Raw genomic sequence first — 24,871 nt, forward strand, 5'->3', positions numbered from 1 at the left:
TTTATTAATTTGCAAAGAACGGGAGAGAGAGAGGAAGAATGAATATGGAGGCATCGGGGCCTCCTGCCACTGCAAATGAACTCCAGAGCCACAAATACTGTGCACATCTGGGTACGGGGGAAGCAAACTGAAGCTGTGAGACTTTGCAAGCAACAGTCTTAATGGCTTAGCCATCTCTCCAGCCCCCTATTACACCATGTTAAAGCGCTAATGCCACACAAGACTGCTTTGGCATGTGAAGCAAGTTCCGGCTGTGTGGTGGTGGAGAGCTCTACCCACATCCTCTGAGGCGTCACTGGTGGGTGAATGCACTAGAGAAACAGTGGGAGTGGTGAGCATCCCACTGCCACCAGGGCAGAATACAACTGAGTCCTGACAATGGTAGAGTCCTGCAACCCACTTGTATTCTAAAGAGAAGGATATGAGGATATGACAGCTCTAAGCAATTCTAATATTGGTCACAGGACACTCAATGAAACCCTGTACCTCAGCAACTACCCCATCACTTCCAGATCCTTTCTCTCTTCCTTGGAACTGCTGGTCATCTATTTTTAGTCCGAGTAGAAAGTGACTATTTGGGATTCTTTTCTATTTTTCCACTTTCTGGCAAAATTATCAGGATGAAGGAAAACAGAGCAAAAAGAATTATTTCCACATAGATTGGTAGTACTCCCTTCCATTAAGTTCTTTTCTGAGATGGCCTCATTTCTTTCTTTAAATTTTTTTCCTAATTTTGGTTCCTGATCATGGGTTGTTTTAGAAAAATTTAGAAAATAAAATAAAATCAGCCTGGACCAGAGTAAGACCCTACCTTGGAAAAAAAAAAAAAAAAGGAAAATCACAAAGAAGGTAAAAGAAAAATCAACTACGCATAATCCTATGGTTAAAATTAGTTAACATTTTAAGACATAGCCTTCTTTTTCTCCCCTCTCAGCAAAAATAAATAGCTCTGGATACCTGATGGATTCAAGAAAGACCTTCATCTACTGTCTCATCATGTGCTTTTTCCACCTAATAACAGACAGTAAAGGGCATTCTTATCTCTGATTCTGTGCATATATCCTCTATTCCCAAAGGTAAAGTTCCTAGAAATGGAACTATTGTGTCAAAGTCAAAGGGTACAAATGATCTTAAGCTTTTGATACATTTTCCACCTGCTGAAATGACCTTACTTCTTAACTTTTAAAAAGTTCCATATGTCAAGACAGGTGTGGTGGAGCACACCTTTAATCCCAGAACTCGGGAGGCAGAGGTAGGAGGACCGCCTAAGTTCAAGACTACCCTGAGACTACATAGTGAGTTCCAGTCAGCCTGGGCTAGAGTGAGACCCTACCTTGAAAAATAAACCAAAACAATAGTTCCGTATGTCTATTAAATTCCCACCCCTAAGCCAAGTAAGGAAAGACAAAATGGTAAAGGGGTATTTTAGTAGAGAAAGGTGACCCTATAACTGGGTTAGCAATGGAGAAACAGCACCAGATAGGCCTCAAAACCGTTTCCTGACCATGCCAACCTGAGTCACCTGCATGTTCCGGGGAGAAACCTGACTTCATGCTCCAAAACAATACATGAACTGTCCATCTCTCCAACACCCACACCCAAGTCTGACTTAGCTCAGACCCAGCCAGTACCTCACATAGTCTCCACTCTTCTTATTCACACTGTAGTTTGTCAGATGCATAAACTGGTTCCGAATGTTCTTGACACCTTGGTCATATCGCACAGTTGCAAACCTGACAGAAAGAACATGGTTAAATGCCAGGAACAGTTTCAATCAAACTGAGGATCAGGAGTATCAAAGTAACAAAAGAGGGTGACAACATTATAGAACCAATGCTAGTGTTTAGGTGAGTGCTTGTGCCATGTTGTTTCATTCAGAGATATCATCACGTATTAATTCAATCCCTAAAAGTAACTCCAGGAAGTAGGTCATATTATACCGCATTTTTAACTAGGTATGAAAACTATACATTATATCAATAGGAAGGATAAAAACTGAAAACACAGGGGCTAAACAGATGACTCAGTGGTTAAAGTCACTTCCCTAAAAAGCCTGGGCTTAATTCCTCAGTGCTCATGTAAGCCAGATGCACAAAGTGGCACATACATCTGGAGTTTGTCTGCAGTGGCAAAAGGCCCAGGCATGCCCATTCTCTCTCCCTCTCTCTTTCTCTCTCTCCCTTTCTCTTTCTCTCTGCTTGCAAATATTTTTTGTTTTAAGTGCCACTTTTCCACAGATACATTACATCTTTCCACTTTAAAATTTATTTATTTATTTTAGAGAAAGAGACAGATACAGAGAGTATGAATATGTGTGCACCACAATTATAAATAAATTTTTTAAAATACTTAAAACAGCTGGGCATGGTGGCACATGCCTTTAATTCCAGAACTTGGGAGGCAGAGGTAGGAGGATCACCGTGAGTCCGAGGCCACCCTGAGACTCCATAGTGAATTCCAGGTCGGCCTGAGCTAGAGTGAGACCTTACATTGAAAAACAAAAGCAAAAACAAAAATAATAATAAAATAAAATAAACTTAAAACATGGTAGTTTACACCCTAGGAAACTACATGTTGCTTCAAGGACACCGATGCGCTATCCACAGTGACTTAGTGCAACAGTCTATGGGAGAAAATTATGCACTGAGTAGTGTACGGACCTGAAGCACACAAAAGCATAAAACTATCCTGCTCACTTAGAGAGAGTACTAACAGTAGTGCCAACAACAGATAAGGCAGATCAGCATCAACATGGCCACGGTACAAGAGCAAATTTCTGACTTTGGAATGACAGCAAAAGACAGAAGGACTAAACCTGTAGCCTACTGAAAATAGGACAACTGTTTGATATCCTGGCCTATCAAATGAAGACAAAAGCATAAAATGTATTGGCCTTGGCAGGAAGCAAGCAGAGTGAAAATGTTCCAGTGATGCTCAATATCAACAAAGGCCACCCAAGGCTAATGGTTACTGCAAATATAAACTGCTGTTTACATACTGCCGTAACCATATCACCCTTCCCTAAAGTGGTCTTCCCACGAAACATACTTAAGTGTGTGAAAAAGACCTGGAAGGCCACAAGGTTATTTTCATATAATTTACCAATTATTTACATATGCTTACCCAGACTATGAAGTCAACATGAATTTTTACCACATTAAAGGTCAGCATTTAAATTTCCCCTTCTCTATTTCTTCTCACCCACCCACTATCTCCGCTCCCTAATTCCCTGTACCAAAAATATACAAGAGCCAAATAAAAAAAATTAAAAAAAAAAAAAAAAAAAAAAAAGCTAAACACAAAAAGCTAACATAAACAAACATGAGGCCAGGAAAAAGGATGTGGACAAAGTGAAAATTTTGAACAAGCATGTATGGCTAAAGAATGAGTTTGACAAGAGTATCTCTAGGCTTGAGAAGGTCCACAGAAACTTCTAGGAGCATTTCTTAAACTTTTCATCATCACTTGGCGGTAAGTAAACTTTGCTTTTACATCCCAATCTTTTTCATAAAATGATTCTCCAACTATAGAGAGTCAGTTTGAATTCTTTAAAACTGGGAAAGGAACCCAGGGTGGTCCCCCAATGTCCACCATGAGCAGACATAAGCCCCTAGTGGCATGTGCCTCATGTCACCTTCTCCCTACTGAATAAAGGGTTTGATACAGGGGAAAGTTCTGCTTCAGGAAAAGGAAAGCATCCTCTCTGTTAACTCTCAGTATCAGATTCCATCTTGGTCAATAAGAAAAACTCCTCCCTCTTGCAAGTAAATTAAAAAAATAATTAATTAAAAAAAGAAGAGTAACTGAAAAGTCGGGTGAGATAGTACATGTCTCTAATCCCAGAACTTGGAAGGTTCAATTAGGAGGATCACTGTGAGTTTGAGGCCAGCCTGAGACAACATAGTAAATTCCAGGTCAGTCTGTGCTACAGCAAGACCCTACCTCAAAGAAACAAAAAACAAATAAAATAATAATAATCATAATAACAACAACAATAACTGGGCTGAAGAGATGGCTTAGCAGTTAAGGCACTTGTCTTCAAAGCCAAGGGACCCAGGTTTGATTTCCTGGTACCCAGTAAGCCAGATGTACAAGATGGCACATGCATCTGTAGTTCGTTTGCAGTGGCTAAAGACCCTGGTGCACCCATTCTCTCTCTCTCTCTCTCTCTCTCTCTCTCAAGTAAATAAACACTCACAATATTTTTTAAAAGGGAAGACCACAGTGAGCTGGACATGGTGTCCTATACATTTGTCACTCCACATACTTGTTTTCAAGAGGGTTGTATCTGTACAAAATCACTTCCCTTCTTCCTCATCTCCTTTCACTGGGGCATTTTATTCTGAACCCAAGCAAGAACAGGATCGCTAATGTCACAGACTAGGCTTCTTCAAAGGGTAAAAAGCAGTAAGAAAAAAGAATTGGGACAGGAGGCTTAACGAGAAGGGTCTCCCACAGGGCAAAAGTGCTGTACTCTGTAACACTGTACCTAGTGGATAATTCTAATGCTGTACCCAGTGGATAGCCCAGAAGACCACAGAGGAAAGGTAGGGATGGACGCTTGTCTGCCCTCCTGGCCCCGGTGGACTGTACCATTCTCACTGAACTCCTATGGAGTCAAGTATTTCTGATCACCATGCTCTTCTTCTGATCAGGAGTCACACTACTCCCAGATTTGGTCTACTAGTCTAAGTTCTGATATCTGATTAACCTACAAGGGTGTGAGGTATTTTGTTTTAACTTGAATTACTTGACCAACATTCTTCTTAAAGGCCAAAAGCAGCCAAGGCCCCATGAAGAAAGCCCTGAAGCAGGACAGGAGACTATCTGAGCGGGGCATGGTCCCTTGGGGGTCAGTCCATACAGCAAGAGTGCCTGAGTGCACTGGGAGAGCAACCCAGCAAGGCTTGGCAATTGGCTACATAGAAGGAAACCGAATAAAAAAAATTAATATACTGAGGATATAGGAATAGAGATAAAAATGGAAAGGTCAAAAGCTGATCTGTATCCAGTCCTCTGACCTAGAAACAAAATATTAAGATAAACTTCTACTTGACGCACGCAAACAAAGAAAGAAGCATGTATGTGTATGTGTTTGTCTGCAGATGCACACAGATGCATACATGCTTCCTTGATCTCTTCTCAGAGCAGTGAGTGTATTTAGTATCCAGACATGGACTTCTAAATACTATTCTCCATAACAAAGTAACCAGTACTCACTGGAGATAAGATTGATTTAGGGCAAGGTCGAAGAAAAGAACAAGATGAGCCTGAAACATTTTGTGCTCAAAGACTAATATGTCAAAAGGACACAAAAGCCAGCTTAAAGGGGCCCCCAGTGGCTAAATCTGAGACAACTGGAGCATCACAAGAAATCAGGACAGTCAAGACATCCAATAAATAAAACAGAAATTCTTCGGTCTATATCTGTATAAACAAATGAATAAATAATGGAAAAAGGAGAAACCTTTTCCTTGAAGTAAAATGCCAAATAATAAAAAAGTTAAAAGGATGATGAAATTGGAAAATCATGCAGCAATCATTACTGCAATAATTCATTTAGGCAAGGAACATCAATAGATGTTAAAATTATTGGTGAAAATTAGATAATGAGGTTTTACATGGTTTCAAAGTATCACCTCATAAAATTCTTGGTAATTACAAAAGGAAAGACAAAATAACTTTATAGTGGAGGAACCTAGTAGATATTACCTTAATCAAGTGGTCAAACCCCACTATATACTACAATGAGAGAATTCACCATCACTTTTGTGGGATTTTGTCCCCAAATGAACCACCCAGGTTTTAACCATGAGGAAATACAGACAAACCCAAATTGAGGGACAATCTGCACAATGACTGCCTTGGAATCTTCCAAAATGCTGAGGTCATGAAGTCACAGAAAGATTTGAGGATCTGCTCCAGATTCACGGAACCTACAGAGACTTGACAAGTAAACCAAATCATGTCCCTTGAATAGGAAGAACCTTCGTAGAACCACTGCCAAGAAACTGAATGCAACCTCTGAGCATAGGGGAAAATAAATGCAGCTCTTCAAACTGTTATTAGAGCTTTTATTTACAAGTTCAAAATGGTTTCAAAATTGAAAGTCTTGAGCCAGGGATAGTGGCGCATGCCTTAAATCCCAGGACACTTGGGAGGCAGAGGTTGGAGGATCACTGTGAGTATGAGGCCACCCTGAGACTACACAGTGAGTTCCAGGTCAGCCTGGACTAGACTAAAACCCTACTTCCAAAAACCAAAACAAAAGCTGGGCATCATGGTGCACGCCTTTAATCCCAGCACTAAGGAGGCAGAGGTAAGGGGATAGTTGAGAGTTTGAGGCCACCCTGAGACTACATAGTGAATTCCAGGTAAGCCTGGGCTAGAGTGAGACCCTACCTCAGAAAGAAGAGGAAAAAAAAAACAAAAACTTGAAAGTCTTATAAAAATGTCATTTCACACCCCAAAAAACTTAGATGTTCTGTCTTCTCTAATAAAAAAGAAAAGAAAAAACATATAACATAAGAATTGCTCATTCCTGTATCAGCGACATGATGCATGCCAAGTGTGTTTAGGTAGGACAGCTGCTCTCCACTCTCTAGTATCTATCTGCCAACTTTCTTCAGGGAACACAGTTGTATGTACTTAGGTTTGTAATCTTTAAATTAGAACTTCACATATTATCACATTTCATCCTATATAGGCCTGACAATTTCAATACAATTTCTTCATTAACAAGCTAAAGGAAAGAACTATTTACTAGGCATCCCAGAACCAAGTTTGAAAATGTCCTAACACAAGCTGAAATTTACATAATGAATTAAGTCTTGAACCACCCTCTTAATGAGATCAAGATTTCAGAAAGTTTCCAACTTCACAGCCTTGCCCTTTAAGCCAACAAGTGGGGAGGAGTGTCATACTTTCTTAGATAATCATTATAACCCTTAAAGTCTAAATACCCATTTTTTAATCAATCTGAAACCACATATGGATTGCCATTATTTTGACAACAAATTCTTAGAAGCTGCACTTACTTGTTCTTTTTGCTTCTATTTCTCATTTGGACTTAAGACAGTGATGGTCATTTGTCTAAACTCGTGTGTGGTGTGAGAAAAAGATTTCAGTGTTAGGAGGCATATTCCAGCCTCTCCCTGGCTTATGGTCATTGGATTTACAATATTTCTACTTTACGATGGTGCAGGAGCAATTCGCACTTAGGAGAAACCATCCCTTGAACCCTGAATGTTGTCCTTCCCAGGCCAGTGATGTGCACAGTGACATCCTCTCACGATGCTGGGCAAGCTTTGGCTCCCAGTCACCTGCACCATCAAGAAGGTGGGTTAGATGTGTTAGGTCCATGTTCAACAGAAAACATTTTCAATGTATTATGGGTTTGTTAGAACCTAACTCCCCATGGTAAGACAAGGAACATCTGTGGTAGGTACTTATAACCAGAACTTGAGAGTGTACCTTAATTTGAAGATCTTTAGAAATACAGAACCAAGGGCTGGAGAGATGGCTTAGCGGTTAAGCGCTTGCCTGTGAAGCCTAAGGACCCCGGTTCGAGGCTCGGTTCCCCAGGTCCCACGTTAGCCAGATGCACAAGGGGGCGCACGCATCTGGAGTTCGTTTGCAGAGGCTGGAAGCCCTGGCGTGCCCGTTCTCTCTCTCTCCCTCTACCTGTCTTTCTCTCTGTGTCTGTCGCTCTCAAATAAATAAATAAAAAATTAAAAAAAAAAAAAAAAGAAATACAGAACCAAAAGGGGAAAGCAGGCACAAAATTAATGACATGACAAACTCTCTTCCCCTATTCAAAGACAATGTGGGGGCTGGAGAGATAGCTTAGCAGGTGAGCCACTTGCCTGCAAAGCCAAAGGACCCAGGTTCAATTCCCCAGGACCCATGTAACCCAGATACAAAAGATGGCACATGTGTCTAGAGTTCATTTTCAGTGGTTGGAGGGCCTAGACTGCCTATTATCTTTCTTTCTATCTCTTTCTCTCTCAAATAAATTAAATTAATTAACTGTTGGAAAAAAAAAAACCCCATTTTGTTAGTCTAAGAATCTTGCAGCATATATTCTCCTGGGCAGGGTCACAGAGAGTTTTGATGTAGGACAGTTAAACACTCCCTTTAGTAGATATATTTTCTATATTCAGAACAAATGCAGAGAAAAGAGGCAGCCTTGACTGTGGCACATGAGTCATCTTTCAGCAGGTGCAGCTGTCCTGAGCCAGAGAGACCTGGGTGATCAAGGGACAGTACCTCAGGCGGCCTTGCCAAAGCCACTGGGTTTCATCCCGGCCTGACCTAGAAAAATCTTACGGAGGAGAACAAGAGGCCCAAGAGCTCTCTGATCTGCTGTCAACCAGCTGCAGCCGCTGGGCTGCCAGAATGCTGCAGTGACTAGGCAGCGCCCTGCAGCGCCGTCTGGGAGGGGATTACCAGGCTGAGCCTTGGTGTCCAGCGCCAGAAATGACTCAAGCTTTGCAAACACCATGGGCCTGCCAGGGAGAGTGACAATGAGTGCTGCAAAGGGCTTCTCCCCCTCGCTGCTGTCTTCCCCCAACTGCTGCAGCGGCAGATATTCTGGACAATGTGCAACCCGTGAGGTAATGTGAATTCCTTGGCAATCAGCAAGTACCTAAATTCTTTTAAAACCACAGGAATCTCGCAAAGAAAAGGTAAATATCCCTGCGGAGCCAGTGTTAATTAGCAAGAAAAGCTACTGAAGAAGGGGCTGGGGCTGGAGGTGGAAAGAAAGGCATTACAAATGCTCTGGGGTCTTTTCTGCACTTCTACTGAATACATGACTGGGGGAAGAGGCTGAAAAGGCAGGACTGATGAGGCCGTCCCAGGGCGCTCTCCTCCACTTCCACAGCATGGGTGCAAGACTACCAGCTCTCCACAGCACTTTCATGCAGCTAAAGATGCTACTTCCCACCTCTGGGTCACTGACAACACATGTGGTTTTTGACTCAATATTGTTTTAACTTTTTTTAACTTTTTATTTTTCCTGTTTCAGTGCAAATTTGGTTATTAGTTTTGTCTCAAAAAGGGCCTTGTCGAATCCTTTAAACCCCATACTGGATCTACCTATGGCTGTAAAATCCAGGACAAAGTCTTTTTGGATTCCACTTCTGACAAGAAAACTAATCTTCCACCACTTTGGTGAATAGTACCTCTGTCTGTGTCTGTTAGTGTAAAATAGCAACCTGCAAAGCAAGGAGGACCTCAGGGGCACTACTACCAAGACCACAGGACGCAGACTGAAGGAGAGGAAAGGCAACTTCATTTTAACACCTCTTCAATATTTTACCTGCACATAAGAAAACAGTGAGAGGTCTTCCTATGTGAACAAAACAAGGACAACTGAAAACATACACCTAAAAAGAAATGAAGGTCTTTTTCTGAAGTAATTTTTTCGTTTCTGTGCATACACATGTACGCAGTATGTGTGCATGTCTTTGGGAGTGGCACACTGTGTGCACGGTGCGTATGGTTGTGTGAGTGTACATGTATGTAGAGGCCATCATTGGGTGCCCTGCTCAGCTGCTCTTTATTTTGTTTCTTTTTGAGTCCAATCTCCCACTGAACCTAGAGCTTACTGAATGGCTAAACAAGGCAGTGCACCCAACCCGTCCAGCTGCCTTTGCTGCCCTTGCACTGGGATTACAGCACGGATCGTCCACACTCAGCGTCTGACATGGGTTATGTAGCATGTAGGGATCCAAAGTCAGGTCCTCATGCTTACATGACACACAATTTACCCACTAAGCCATCTGCCCAGCCCTAAAAGAATTTGTATCAAATAATTTATTTCATATAACTGCCTTTGAAATGAACTTCTGGTCACCTAGCATTAAGAAATGATATGGTGTAAAAGCCTTTCTTTCTAAAAAAGGAAACTAATCATTTTTGCCTCCAGTTCTATCTCTTTAGGGAAGATTATGGTTTTCCTCACAGCGTTTCAAAGTAACACAGCCTAGTGATCTCATCCCAAGCTGATTATCTCAGTTATGTCTACATAAGACACACGTGACCCAAGACCACTGGAAGCTGCCGCTCCAGAGGAGCTGGAGACTGCTGCTGAATGCAATGACACTGCTGAGCGCACGGTGAGGACAGAAAAGGAGCAGGTGAGTGCCAAGATACACAGTGAGGAAAGACACGGGCCCTCGGGCAGCCTGCAGGGTCATGGCTAAGAGCTCATCATGCCACCACGTGCCAGCCTTTAGTAAAGCTTTTATATTTACCTACATTGCTAGGTAAACCTAGCCATGCCCTGAAAATTCATAGCTTTTTTTTTGGGGGGGGGGTCAATGTGTATTTAAAAAGGTCTTTTCTACTTGTGAGGAAAACCATCCACTGGTCACACAAATATGCAAGTTTGTACGTAGGCACATGCACACGCCACTTTCTGCTGGAAGCAAGAAGTAAACTCAATTCAGTAGCTTCTGACATCCAACACAACATGTAGCCAAAGCATTTATATATTTGTAGTAAGCCCTATAATAAATGATAGTACTGCTCTCATTTTGTGAAAAGTCTTAAAATTATGTCAAATTTTACCCATTGAGAAGGCTATTAATACTGTACGTGAAATAAGTACCTTTTGAACATTGTGTGAGGCACATTAGTATGACAGCCTTAAGAACGTGTGCACAACCCCCCCCCCAAAAAAAGGTTAAAAGCTGGGCGTGGTGGCACACGCATTTAATCCCAGCACTCGGGAGGCAGAGGTAAGAGGATGGCTGTGAGTTCAAGGCCCTCCTGAGACTACAGAGTGAATTCTGGGTCAGCCTGGGATACAGTAAGACCGTCCCTACCTCAAAACTAAAACAAAGAAGGGAGGGAAGGAGAGGGGGAGGGAGGGAAGAAAGAACATGCACAAATGACCCAGTATCTTTCCCACAAGACCAATTTACAGTAGGACAGGATCAGCTCCCAAGCAGGACAGAGGATGCATGCTGAGGTGAAGGTAAGCAAGAAAAAACAAGAGGAAAAGCTCAGAAGTCTCATTTGAGAAAACTGAAATACACAGCACCTTACATCCCTGAGCACTTGTTAGGGGTATATTTTACTTTCTTTTTTGTTCTAGACAATACAGGCACTATGCTTTTGTACTAGTCTTGTTTATCTTCAAAGCAGAGGAGCACAGGTGACCACACAACAGAAAAGCCTCCCCTGTGAAGAACACCTAATTAGAGCTAATGGTTCATGCACACATGCCTGGTCCAGGTTTTATCCAACAACTAGGAAACATTTTCATTTTCTTCCTTCTCAGTTTTCAGGAGACAAGAGGCCAGAACTATGGAGTTTCAGTAGCCTCCAGTGTGCCCAGGGCCCCAACTCATAAATCTTAAGTTAAGAATATGACAGAACTTATAAAAGCTGTTACTGCCACCTAGAGGTGAAGGGAAGACATGGCTCAACCAGCTAGAAGCTGCCCTTAGTCCTCTGTTCTGACACATCAGAAGAAATGAAGCATGAGAAACAAACAAACAAACAAAAAGAAACTTTCTCAAACATAACAGTTATCAGAACACAATAACGTGTTTCAAAGCCCCTCTACATAAATGGGACTGCTGAAGTTCTCTGAGGACAGAGACTGTATCTATTTTCTTCATTTATATAGGGAGAGCCTCTTTTATTCATGGCATCTCCACTTTCAGAACGCATTTTCTAAAATTAGAAGCAGGCACACACTGGGACTTCTTAGCTCGTCATGATGACCCGTAGACGCAAGCCACCTCGCACTGTGACCTACTGCTTCGGGACTACAACACAGCAGAACTGCAGGGCAAACTAGTTTGTTTGACAAATGAAGGAGTTTTGTGAAGGGAAGAAAACAAGCATAGCATAGTTATGCAATTATTTCAAATAATTTAAAGTGTTTATAGAAATACTGTGACCTGCCCCAAGTGGAAGGGGGCAGGGATGAGGGAAGGGATGGTACCAACTCATGATGTATCCACACTAAGTATTCTGTAATTAATAAAGAATGAGAAAAAAAAGGAAAGAAAGAAAGAAACACTATGACCTGTAAAGTTCTGTGGTATGAGAAACAAAACTCCAAATTATTAAAAACTGAACTTAGGGGCTGGAGAGATGGCTTAGTTGTTAAGGTGTCAGCCTGAAAAGCCAAAGGATCCCAGTTCGATTCTCTAGGACCCACGTAAGCCAGATGCACAAGGGGACTCACACATCTGCAGTTCATTTGCAGTGGCTGGAGGCCCTGGTGCGCCCATCCTCTCTCTTTCTCTCTCTCCCCCCGCCTCAAATAAATAAACAAATTTATTTATTTAACAAAATAAATTGAACTTAATTTTCTAAGGGGTATTACCCTGAAACTTACGAAACACCTCTAGAAAAAAACTGTACTCATACCCACAATGAAAATATGACTTGCACATTAAGAAATAAACCAGCTAACCCCCCTGTAAATATGAAAGAATGACAGTTGAGTCAATGCAATCCCATCCCCAGCCCACTACAACTGGCTGGGGAAGCTCAGAGAAGTCAGGTAAAGCCCCTCATTTCTCTAACTCTCAATTTCTTCTACTACAAAAATGCATCCTCATGCTGGAGAGATGGCTTGGCAGTTAAGGTGCTTGCCTGCTAGGTAAAGGACCCAGGTTCAATTCCCCAGTACCTAGATAAGACAGATGCACAAAGTGAAGTTTGTTTACAGCAGCTGGAGTCCAGACACACCCATTTTATCTATCTGCCTGCCTCTCCATCTCTTTCTCTCTCTCTCAAATAATAAATAAAAATATTTTTTTGAAAAAAATGCATCATGTATAGGTTGTTGTGAGGATAAATACCTGGTATATTACAAGTAAATAAATGTGAATTCTTTTCTAGATGTACTGTAAAAAACAGTGACAAATTATGTTAATATCCAAGCATCCTCAAAAGAGCTACCACTGCATGAACCTACACTGTGACCTCTGTGCCTGGAGGAAAAGATGTGTGTTTCCACATACTTTGTGTAGACCTGCAAGTGAGGCTTTCTGCCATTTGAAGCCCACCTGAGTATACTCTATTTTCCTGGGTTGAACCTAACAGAAAGAAGCAACTGGTTTTAGAAACCTCTTTAATCAATCCATTCTGATACCCACCAACCCGTCCACCCAAAGCCAAAGTACCTTACCTGGCCAGCCCCTCTTCATAGAGGTAGATGACAAGAGGGTCATAGGAAGTCACGAGCACATAGAGGCGCACATCAAACTTGAAATCTAGAAAAAAAGTTTGAATTCGCAGGTACCAATAAAACTTAAATTCACTTTTGTTGTTGTTGTTGTTTTTGTTATTACTGAATGAATAGGACAACATAACCAAGAACTATGAAAAACAAGCACTCCTCTCCACATGAAGCACACACTATCCATACGCCTTGCCCTGAGACTAAAGAATTATACTAGGTTATTGTACTATATGTACTAAAATGGACAGTAGAGTTCCTAACAATATATTGTGATGCATATACAGCCTATAAAGCACCTTCTCCTATACCACACCTCATTTCATCTTCAAAGGATGGTAAGAATCATCCTCATCTCTGGAGACATAGGTACCAAGCAAGATCTAGTCTGATCTAGTCACACATCAATCACAACTTACCATCTATGAGCAGGGGGTTGCTTATATAACGGGAGACCAGAATGTTCTCTTCCAGGGAGATCTGGTTTGGCTATTGAGGAAACAGAAAGCATAAAAAGAGAGAAAAATAAAAAGAAATTCTAATTTATACTAACAGAGCAAAGTTATTAACCTATTAAGAAATAATAATGTGGAAAACTAAGTCTTCCATCAGTGCACCCACAATACTCAATTGGCCAGATGACACAGCAGTTCTTTATCACTGTGGGACATTGGAGAAACAATTCATAGCACCTCCCACATAACAAATGTAGCCTAAATAGCTTGAAAGATTTATATACATGATGTTGAAAAGTTATTTGCCAAAGAAATAAAATCTACTTTAAAAATAAAAATTTGCTTCATTCAAAATGCAACAGCCAATGGGAGTTTAAAAATTTACCACTGGCTGGGTATGATGGTGCACACCTTTGATCCCAGTACTCGGGAGGCAGAGGTAGGAAGACTGCTGTGAGTTTGAGGCCACCCCAAGACTACATAGTGAATTCCAGGTCAGCCTGAGCTACAGTGAGACCCTACCTCAGGAAAAAATATATATATATACCACTGTTGGTAAATTCAACTGTCATTAAGCTATTAAATTACAGACCCACAAGGAACCTACCTTTTCCTGTGAAATGGAATGGGTATTTGATTCACCTAGAGCACTTGCTAAGCAACTTTTTCACGAATATGGGGAAACTGTTGATATAACAAATAGTGACAAATAATACTACTGGACATGTAGAAGGCAAGTGGGGTTACAATGATAAGAACAGACACGATTCCTGCCCTCACAGAACTTAGATTCAGCAGTTCCTCCCAGTTAGGTTGAGGGACAGCAACATATATAATCTAAAAGAATGCAAAACACCAATTCTGTAAATATAAGAGTCAGGCATGGCCACTCAGGAAAGGCTTGTCCTGGAGGAGGAGGGCAAAAAGCATCAGGAAAGTGGCGGGGAAGGAAGAAGGCCACTGTGGGAAGGCACCATGCACAAAATCCAGCAGAAAGGATGTCAGGCAGATTCACTGGCCTGGGGCTCAAAGCCTGAACTGGTAAATGACTAGAAGGAGTGGTTAGAGAACTAGGAGGGAGGGAGGAAACCCACTGCCAAAGGGATTTGAACTCCTGGCAAGGGGAGTTGAAGTTTAATGTAGTGGGAAACAGGAAGTTATTGTGGATTCTAGATGAGGGAAACAGTAAGATTAAGATATCTGAAATAGAAAGTATGCATGATTAGATTAAGACAGAATACTCGGCTGCAAGGACACAGGGGCTCCAGAGGGGAAATGGCAACAACAGTACACGATGGTAGCTATAGCAGCAGCTCAGGAATAAAACTACTAGCACTTGCAGAAATAATTAAAATTTAATAGATGGAATGAGCATTTACCATGTGCCAAGACTGTCTAAGCATGTCCAAAGTATTATCTCATCTCCACCCAACCCTCAAGGGCAGGTGTTCGGCAGTCCATATGTACAGGTGAGGAACCGATCAGTGGTCAGGGAGCTCTCATCATAGGACTAAGCAGCACTGGGACCAGGCAGTGCCTCAGAGGCTTCACTTTTAAGCACTATTCATATACTTCCCAATATTCTGGCCAAAATAAACAACTCCCAAATCCAAAAGTTTGTAACAAGGCATTTTCTAACCCAACTACTGAGGCTGTTCATAAAATAATGATAATTCTATGACCCACAGCATTAATTCCAACCATAACAAGCAACTGTGGAGTTAGAATGAGATCATCTTCTCATTTCCCACTGCTGCTATCTCAAAGTCAGACTCCAGCTTCTACAACCATCTCTGTGTCACACGAACACAGTAACACAACCGATTCATCCATATGGGACTCAAGCACCCACACCACTTCCAGATAGCCTTATATTTCTTAATCAGTCTCTCAAGAGTACTATCTCCATTTTGAGTCAACCAGGGGGTAAGCATACATGTAATCACTGCACAAGGCACTCACTAAAGCTCAGGCTGTGCGCCTGGCCTAAAATCAGCCAATCACAACTTTGGAAATATCTATAGGCTGCAAGTGAGGAATACTCATGGGACTGAGTACTCAACTGCTCTCTGTACAACAAGACACACTGCTTCCTCTCTTCCATTTCCTATCATATATACTCACCCACTAAATTGTGCAGAACATAAATCCTTCCATTATTTAAAGATCTTTATTATATGCTAGATTTTCTTTAATTCTCACTCCTACCTCCATTATAAAATAATCTATAAGTTTGCAAAATAAAAGGATAGTTCTGTATAGTTTCTTTGTTTAGAACTGTACATTAAAGAGCAACTAAGAAAAGCTCTGTGATACTCTCAAGCCTATTTCCTAGTTATCAATTCTCAATTCATTTTAAGTTCACTCAATTTCAAGCTGAAATATCTTCCCAAAATTAAAATAAGCCAAAGTAAGTGTCTGAATTGTAGAAATTGGAAATATATCTGTTTTTCCTCACTGGACCTTCAGATAAAAGCTCAGGGTGTCTGTTAAGTTACTGTAGAATAGAAGAGCATGGTAGTCAAAAGTGGACGTTCTAAGCAGGCGTGGTGGTGCACACCTTTAATCCAGCACTTGGAAGGCAAAGGAAGGAGGATGGCCATGAGTTCAAGGCCACCCTGAGACTACATAGTGAATTCCAGATCAGCCTGAGCTAGAGTGAGACCCTGCCTTGAAAAACAAACAAACAAAAAAAGTGGATGCTCTAGAATCAGCTAGACTTCAGCTATAACCCTGACTCTACCAATTACTAGAAAATAATAACGATCTCATGGAGCTCTTATAAAAATTAAATGAGATTATACTTGGAAGGCAAATGGTAGGTACATGTTAAATGCTCAAGAAATATCAATTTCCATTACTGCAAACTCAGTAGTGTCCATGTGGTTCTTAGTACTCAGTTCCCAGTTCAACAGCATTCATTATCATGTGCCACATGCCAGAAGAATGCACCAAATTGTAATCATGTAAGAATTAGGAAATTTTCTCCAAATGTTTTAAGGAGTAACAGCACCTGGCACAGAGTGAGCAGTTAAATATTTGCCCAACAGTAAGAAAAACACAGAACTTAAGATAAAGACATACAAAGCAATAGAAACGAAGAGCACTCACAAGTACGGGTGGACAAAGTGAACCAACCCTGTACCTCATGACCTCAGGGAGTGTATTAACACTGCCGTGGATAAAGTATACGACAAGGATGACTAAGACCTCAATAATCAAATTCATACCTTGATCAGAAAACCAGGTGTTTCCCCTCCTCCATTTCAATACACTAAAATGGGAAAGTATGGCATTTGGTTAGGTTACTGAAGGAGCTGGAGCAAACAGGTTTGTTCCTTTATGCTGTGTTTCTGGAGATAAGAACACATCATTAAGAGGCCGTGTCAGCCAACCCAACCAAGATGCTTCCATCCACAGGAGTCCGCATGCTCTCTTCAGCATTACATAAAAGTCACAGTTTTTAAATCCTTTATTCTCCTCTCTTTATGGTAAAAGCCGCTATGTGTGGATATTTTCCAAAGCATTATAACTTCTACAAGAGAAATTTGACTGAGAGGCCTTTTGACGCCTGTGGGAAGGCACAGAATGATGCTTTCATTTGACCCTCACACCTACCTCCAGCCCGGCACAGTTGCTAGCCTGCTCATACATAGGCTCTGCACAGACCCTCGGCCTGAGCACACTCTCCCTCCCCTCTCAACTTTGAAAGGAAAGCAGGCAGCAGCCGTGGAAAGTGTTACTTCATCCAGTTGGCTAATGGGTCACATATTCCATGGGAAAGGTTCCAGGTATGGAAAAGAAAGGATGGTTAAGGAGAAAGAGGAATATTAACAGCATGGTTTGTAGGTCTGGGTAAAAGGTGATAAAATGCCAGTTTGGGGGTGAGATGAGAATGTGTTCCTATTAGGTCCACATGTTGCCAGCTCCCCTTATGCATGCTGGCATCTTCCCAGGCTTCTGTCTGGCACCTCCACTAAATACCTAAAAGAATCAGATTCATTCCAAGGCTTCACTAAGGGGGAGGGATAGGCAAAGGTCCTGCCAAGTGCTTTGATCTAGGCAGGGGGTCTCAAGAGATTCAGCCCAGTGAGAGGTGGGAGGGGGAAAGAGACTCTTACACAGGCTGCCAAAAGCACATTCCCTAAAGACACGTCATTCCCTTTATGAGCCTAGGCCTCGGTGAAGAGTTGGGGCATGGGGTTCCCAGCTCCATTAAGGAAAGTTTAACTTTTCTATTCTTTATGATGTTAGCTTTAAAAGAACAAATCACTAGGGCAAAGAGCATTCCAAAAGAAAAAAGCCCCAGAGGAGCTGGGAATGGATCCTATTCTTTTTGACTCATGTCTAAGCAAATAAAAACCAAACTTGCACCATAGCTGACTTTCAATAGTGATTCCACTTGGCAGCTAAAAGCCAAACCCAAACTAGCGCTGTCTGTCTATGAGATTCAAACAACACCGAGTTCCTGGCACGGAACTGAAGGAAAAGCTGTCAGATAGGAACCTTCAAGCCGAGATCAGAGACAAGTAGAGACAGCCAAGGCCTAGGACCAGCTTTTCTGTCACATAAGACACAAGGTAAAAGGCCTCCAGAGTGTCCCAGACCAAGCAACAGGACTTTAGGCCAAGGTCTGATGTGGTACTAGATGCTCTGTCACCTCTGGAGCTTATCATGTACTCAGCAGGTCAGGTCTGGCCATCACTGTTCACAAAGCGAACAATCCCTCAGAAAGATTATTCCCTCACACATAAAAAAAAGAAATAGTTCAATGTTTAAAGATAACTGAGGTGGGAGGGAAGATAACTGGGAATTTAAGGTGAAGTACTGGCCACACACATATCTCCCCCACCTTGCCTGCCCTTCTAGAATTCCACTGGAAGGACAGAAAAGAATTACTTTTCAAAATTATGAAATAACAAAGCTATAAAAAAGCAAAAAGGGCCAAAGCAGACCAAAACTGTAAAGAAATCCCAAAAGTGTGGGAGCAGATGGGATGAGGTTGAAAATATGGAGTGGTGGGAACCCCAGCTGAATATGGGGGAAGCTTCACAAGGAGTCCCTGCCAACAAGCACAAAGAGTGCTGGGCCAAAGATCAAGAATTACACCATTAACTCTCAAGCACATGGGAACTCAGAGGTTGTGGGTCTTCTCCAACACCTTAAGCAGTACCTTGTACCCTTGAATCAAACCTAAGGTTGGTGTTTAAAAGGCTATCTTGTGTGGGGCACAGGGATCTCATGGAGGAGAGGACAACCTGAGACCACTCTCTACCTACCAGATACAAACAGGAAGAAAGCAAAGACAACTCTGCCTAAGATGACATACCCAGGATCTTCCTCCCATCACCATGCAGCCCATCTCATCTTGACAAGGTAGAAGGGGCATGTTCCTTACTCACACCCAACTAAGCAAAGCCTAAAAATCAGCATGCTTTGTTCTTACAGGAAAAGGCTATCAGTGATAGAGACCAACCACACAATCAAGGCCACACCAGCATCCAATTTTACTTATAGGTAATTTTACAGGTAATACCTAAGGATTATCAAACCTGAGAATAACCAGTAGCAGGAAGAAAGACAATTCCAACAAAATTCACAAAAAAGAGTATTTTTAAGGCATTTCAGGTGGTATTCTCAAGAAGACAAGCATCCGGGGCTGGAGAGATGGCTTAGCGGTTAAGCGCTTGCCTGTGAAGCCTAAGGACCCCGGTTCGAGGCTCGATTCTCCAGGACCCACATTAGCCAGATACACAAGGGGGTGCATATGTCTGGAGTTCCTTTGCAGTGGCTGGAGGCCCTGGTGCACCCATTCTCTCTCCCTCTCTCTCTCTCTGCATCTTTCTCTCTCTGTCACTCTCAAATAAATAAATAAAAATGAACAAAAAAAATTTTAAAAAAAGACAAGCATCCAAACTGTATCTATTATACAATAATAGGTTCTTATTTACAAACAAGAAGAATAAAATACATTCAGAATATAATAAGAGTCTCTGGAAACTAAAGTATAATAACCATTATAAAACCCCAGTGGGTGAGTATATACATTAGAACAGAGCTGAAAGTGGTGAACCAGATGAGGTAAATAAAAAAAATGAAAACTAAGAAAAAAGTTAACAAGCAAAACCCCAAAATGACTCAAAAAGTAGTTCTAAAAGTGGAGATGGACAATACTTTTCCTCAAAGTAAAAGAAAAACACTAGTTTTTAGATGGAAAGGGTGTACCAAATATCCAAGAGAAAAAATATGGAGGGGAAAAAAGCCTGGACTTAAACACAAGTGAAATTTCAGAATCCCAATGCTATAAATTCTAGCTCTATTGAGCTTAAATTTTTACTAAACTTATAAAGGAAAAAAACTGAATAATAGATATTGAAGAAAATTATATATGTTATATAACCCTTTAAAATATGAAAATAAAAGCTAATCATATTTAGAGATGGAGTACGGAAGGGTGGGTAGAAGGTAATCTGAGTATAATAAAAGTCAAAACAGGAAATTATCAAAGATGTTAAAGCTGAGAAAAGAAGAAAAATGTAAATCAACTATATCAACCAAGTATCTTGCAAAACCCAGAAAATAGATTGCAATTGGGATTTTCTTTACTGTGTATATGTATTATAATTATTATTATTATTACCACCAGTTATTATTTTGGTGATGTGAGAGACTGAACTCAGCCTCACACTAGGCAAGAATTCTACCACTGAGCACACCCCCAGCTTGTAGGTACCAATTTTATTTTTCTTTCTGATTTTTTTGTTTGTTTTTTGGTTTTCGAGGCAGGGTATCACCCCAGTCCAGGCTGACCTGGAATTTACTATGTAGTCTCAAGGTGGCCTCAAACTCACAGCCATCCTCCTAACTCTGCCTCTCAGGTGCTGGGATTAAAGGTGTGTGCCACCACGCCCGGCTCTGTATATACTAAATTTTAAAGCAACACTTAATGAGAATTTTGCCAAGAATCAAGGCACTGGTGGCATTTGGAAACAAAGAAAAAAGAGGATAAGGAAAAAGAGCAGAAGTGAGGGAAGAATAAGGAACAGAACCAGCTACTACAAGACGCCATGCCACATTCAAGTCAGCCTGCTGCAGCCATACGAAGGAGCTAACATGACAATATGCTGAAAGAAGAAAAGTTCCTCCTTTCTGCTGCCTTCCCCTAAAATCGACCAAGTGACCTCTGGCAAAGGAGGAAGTACTGCCAGGTGAACAACAACCCAGTGGCCCATGCCCACCCACGCCCCACTCACTCCTGAATGCGAAGCTCAGAGGGATACCTGCTCTCAATGAGAAGGACCCCCACAAGTGCCAGGTCTGCATCTTCCATACTTACACTGTTGATTAGGTAGACGCCCCGCCCCCTAGAAGAGGCCACTGGTTTGACTATCCAAGGTCCCCGATCCTTTGAATATGAATCTGCTCAAAATATTGGGAAATAAAAAGGGGAGAAAGAAGGAACATGCATTTATTATCTAAATTTTAACAATGGTTTTCTACTCAGGTACCCAAAAAACCTTCCAAATTTCTAACTGGAGAGCAATAGCTAAAATTATCTGTATTTTTGGACTAACTTTAAAAGGGGAAATAGCGAAATTATTCATATAATTATTTTTTTACTATCCTTTTTCTTAAATAAGAATGAAAATAAAAGTAAAGCAAAATCTGGACATTAGTCTATTGTCAAAATAACCTTTAGGGGCTGGAGAGAGGCTCAGTGGTTAAGGGTGTTTGCAAATCCTGATAGCTCAGGTTCAATTTCTCAGTACCCACATAAGCCAGATGCACAAAGTGGCATATGCATCAACAGTTTGTTTGCACTGACAGAGGCCGTGGCATGCCATACTCACTCTCTTTCTGTCTGCCTCTTCCTCTCTCTTAAATAATTTCTTTAATAGTCTTTAGAAAACTTTGAAATTCTTACTTCTATGAGACCACTAGCAAACAATGCCAATGAGCGTCAAAAGCTAGATCTCAAACAACAAACAAAAACTAGATCTTGGGGCTGGAGAGAGATATTAGCACTTAAGGTGCTTGTCTGCAAAGCCTAAGGACCCAGGTTGGATTCCCCAGTACCCATGTAAGCCAGACGCACAAGGTGGTGGATGTGTCTGAAGTGTGTTTACAGTGGCTGGAGACTCTGGCGTGCCCATCCTTTCTCTATCTGCCACTTTCTCTCTCAAATAAGTAAATAAAAATAAATTTAAAAAATAAAACTAAGCCGGGCATGGTGGCGCACGCTTTAATCCAAGCACTCGGGAGGCAGAGGTAGGAGGATCGCCATGAGTTCAAGGCCACCCTGAGACTACAGAGTTAATTCCAGGTCAGCCTGGACCAGAGTGAGACCCTACCTTGAAAAACCAAAAAATAAAAATAAAAAATAAAATAAAATAAAACTAGATCCCCTAACAGTTACTTCACTTAAATAACTCTTTACAGCTCCTAAGAGGAAAACTTGCCTTGATCAAGCAAGGTATGGGGCGGGAGGGACACAGATGATTGACAAGAACACGGAGTCATTAGCTTCGGTTCCTTCCCTAGCCTCAGCTCTGCCCTCTAAAGCCTTTGGGTCATGAGAAGACAAGACAGGTAACTGCACTAAGCGTCCCTAGTCTTACATGTAGCCTGGGGAGAAGCAGACTTCTCTGACTTCCATCTGGGGAATGCAGCAGGACAGGGCAGAGAGGCTAGGCCTGAGCCTGGGTCCTCCTGAGTCCGCACACTCCAGGCAGAAGAGAGCTAGCGATGAGTCTCACTCTAACTCTGATCCTTCCCCTTTGGATGAAAGCCCCCACTGACATAGTTGTCACTGTTTCAAAAGTAAGGAGGAAAGTAAAAGATGAAAATTAAGGGAGATGTCTCAGTCAGTAAAGTGCTTGCCTTGCAAGCATGAGGATCTAAGTTCGATCCCTAACACCCAGATAAAAATGCTGGATGTGGTGGTGCACACTTGTAATCCCAGTGTGGGAGAGGTGGAGACAGGCAGGTCCACGGGGCTTGCTGGCCAGCCAGTCTGACATACTCGGCAAGCCTCGGGCCAACGAGAATGTTTCCAAAATGGTAGCTGGTGCCTGAGAGGAGTAACACCGAGGTCATCCTGTGGCCTACACTCGCATGCAAGCACAAGCACGCACACGTCCTTAAAAAGAAAGACAATGAAGATACTTTTTGTTTCTTGGTATTTTTCTTCTCTGGAGAAAAAAGAGAGAAGAGACAGGGGAAGAAGAGGCATGTGCAGAGATAAGCCATGTAAATGCAAGTGTTTCTGAGATCCCACAAAGCTTTCTTTACTCAGTGCTTGCACTGCTCTGCAGCAGGATAGTAACACCACAGTATCTAGAACACAACAGCATGAGCCCAATAAAGTTCCCTAAAGCTCAGAGTGTGAGTTTCTAAGAGGCAAGCGCTTCCACCTGTGTGCCCGCCTGCCTCCTCGCTTCCCAGATGGGCACACACCATGAGTTAGGGTGCACACTGGGCATGCCTGCAGGACCCCTCCCCAGAACTCTTGCCAGACTTTCCTTCCCTCTCCCCTCACAGGAGACTAATGGTCTCTTCAAGGTTCACCAACAAGAACGCTAACTTTGTCGGTACCATAAACCATTTCACCAGGAAGAGTGGGGAAAAAAAGAGTTTTTGTCCATCCTTCCACATTTTCCCCTGCCTTTTTCTCTTGATGCAATGCAACAGAATGAGGAAAATGTGCCACACAGAAAGAACCTGACAATCTAGGACTCTTCTGTAACAGTACACTCTTAGCTTCTGCACACATGTGGCATGCCAAATGCACAAAGCTATACAATGTTGCATTAGAATAGCAGAAGATTAATTAGCCTACCCTATCACATCTATGTAAGAGCTAGAAAACGTGTTGTGAAAAGCCTGATCATAAACAGTTTATGGTTTGGGGGAATGAAATCTCTGCCACAAGAACTCAACTCTGCTGCCTGATGACAGACACTATGTAAACAAAGGGCCATGGCTGTGTTCCAATTTGGAATAAAAAATAAAAAATCCTGTTTATGTACACTGAATTTCATACAATTTTCATGCTATAAAATTACATTCATCTTTTAATTTTTTCCAATCATTTAAAAATGTAACAGACATGGTGGTGCATGCCTTTAATCCCAGCACTTGGGAAGGCAGACGTAGGAGAACTGCTGTGAGTTTGAGACCAGCCTGGAGGACCAGAATAAGTTCCAGGTCACCCTGGACTACAATGAGTGAGACCCTACCTTTAAAATAAATAAATAAATTAATTAATTAATTAATTAATTTAAAAAAATGTAGAGATTGTGGAGATGACTCAGTGGTTAAAGGTGCTTGCTTGCAAAGCCTGCCAGCCCAGGCTTCACTTCCCCAGAACCAATGTAAAACCAGATGCAATGTGGCACATGTACTTGTTACCCCAACACTGGAGACCCTGGCGTGCCCATTCTCTCTCTCTCTCTCTCTCTCTCTCTCTCTCTCTCTCTCTCTCTCTCTCTCTGCCTCTGTCTCTTTCTGTCTGTTGCTTTCAAATAAACAAAAAGTAATAATTTTAAAAATAATAATAATAATAATAATAATTTTAAAAAACAGGAAATCACAGATAATGGATATTGCATTTTCCTGTTTGCACGCACACACACACAAGAGGCTTGCTAGTATATGCCAAGAATGTCTCTAGAACATCCAAAAAAGTGATTATAATTATTAGCTCCAGGGAGAGAAAGATGACTTTTCACTGATTATTGCTTTACATGCTTTGTCCTATGGGACTATATTATGTTTTAAAAATGTGATTTAGGGCTGGAGAGATTGCTTAGTGTTAAGGCATTTGCCTGCAAAGCCAAAGGACCTCGGCTTGATTCCTCAGGACCCATGTAAGCCAGGTGCACAAGGGGGCGCGTGCATCTGGAGTTCCTTTTAAGTGGCTGGAGTGCCTCTGCAGTGGCTAGAGGCCCTGGCATGCCCATTCTCTCTCTCCCTCTCTGTGTCTCTTTCTCTCTCTCTCTCTCTCTCTCTCTCTCTCAAATAAATAAATAAATAAAGTTTAAAAAATGTGATTTATAGCCAGGTGTGGTGGCACACACCTTTAATCCCAGCACTTAGGAGGCAGAGGTAGGCAGATTGCCATGAGTTCAAGACCACCCTGAGACTACATAGTTAATTCCAGGTCAGCCTGGGCCAGAGTGAGACCCTACCTTGAAAAATGGAAAAA

General features: G+C 41.8%; 1 protein-coding gene across 1 annotated transcript in view; it reads right to left on the reverse strand.

Annotated features, from left to right (window-relative positions):
* Ttll5 (tubulin tyrosine ligase like 5) overlaps nt 1-24,871 on the reverse strand; it is a 254,825-nt gene that overhangs the window by 201,851 nt on the left and 28,103 nt on the right. Inside the window, 4 exon segments of the mRNA XM_045154327.1 lie at nt 1,632-1,733; nt 13,160-13,244; nt 13,630-13,699; nt 21,002-21,084. Of these exon segments, the coding sequence (XP_045010262.1) occupies nt 1,632-1,733; nt 13,160-13,244; nt 13,630-13,699; nt 21,002-21,084 (340 nt within the window).

This window comes from Jaculus jaculus, chromosome 7 (genome assembly GCF_020740685.1).
Source record: "Jaculus jaculus isolate mJacJac1 chromosome 7, mJacJac1.mat.Y.cur, whole genome shotgun sequence".
Classification (NCBI taxonomy): domain Eukaryota; kingdom Metazoa; phylum Chordata; class Mammalia; order Rodentia; family Dipodidae; genus Jaculus; species Jaculus jaculus.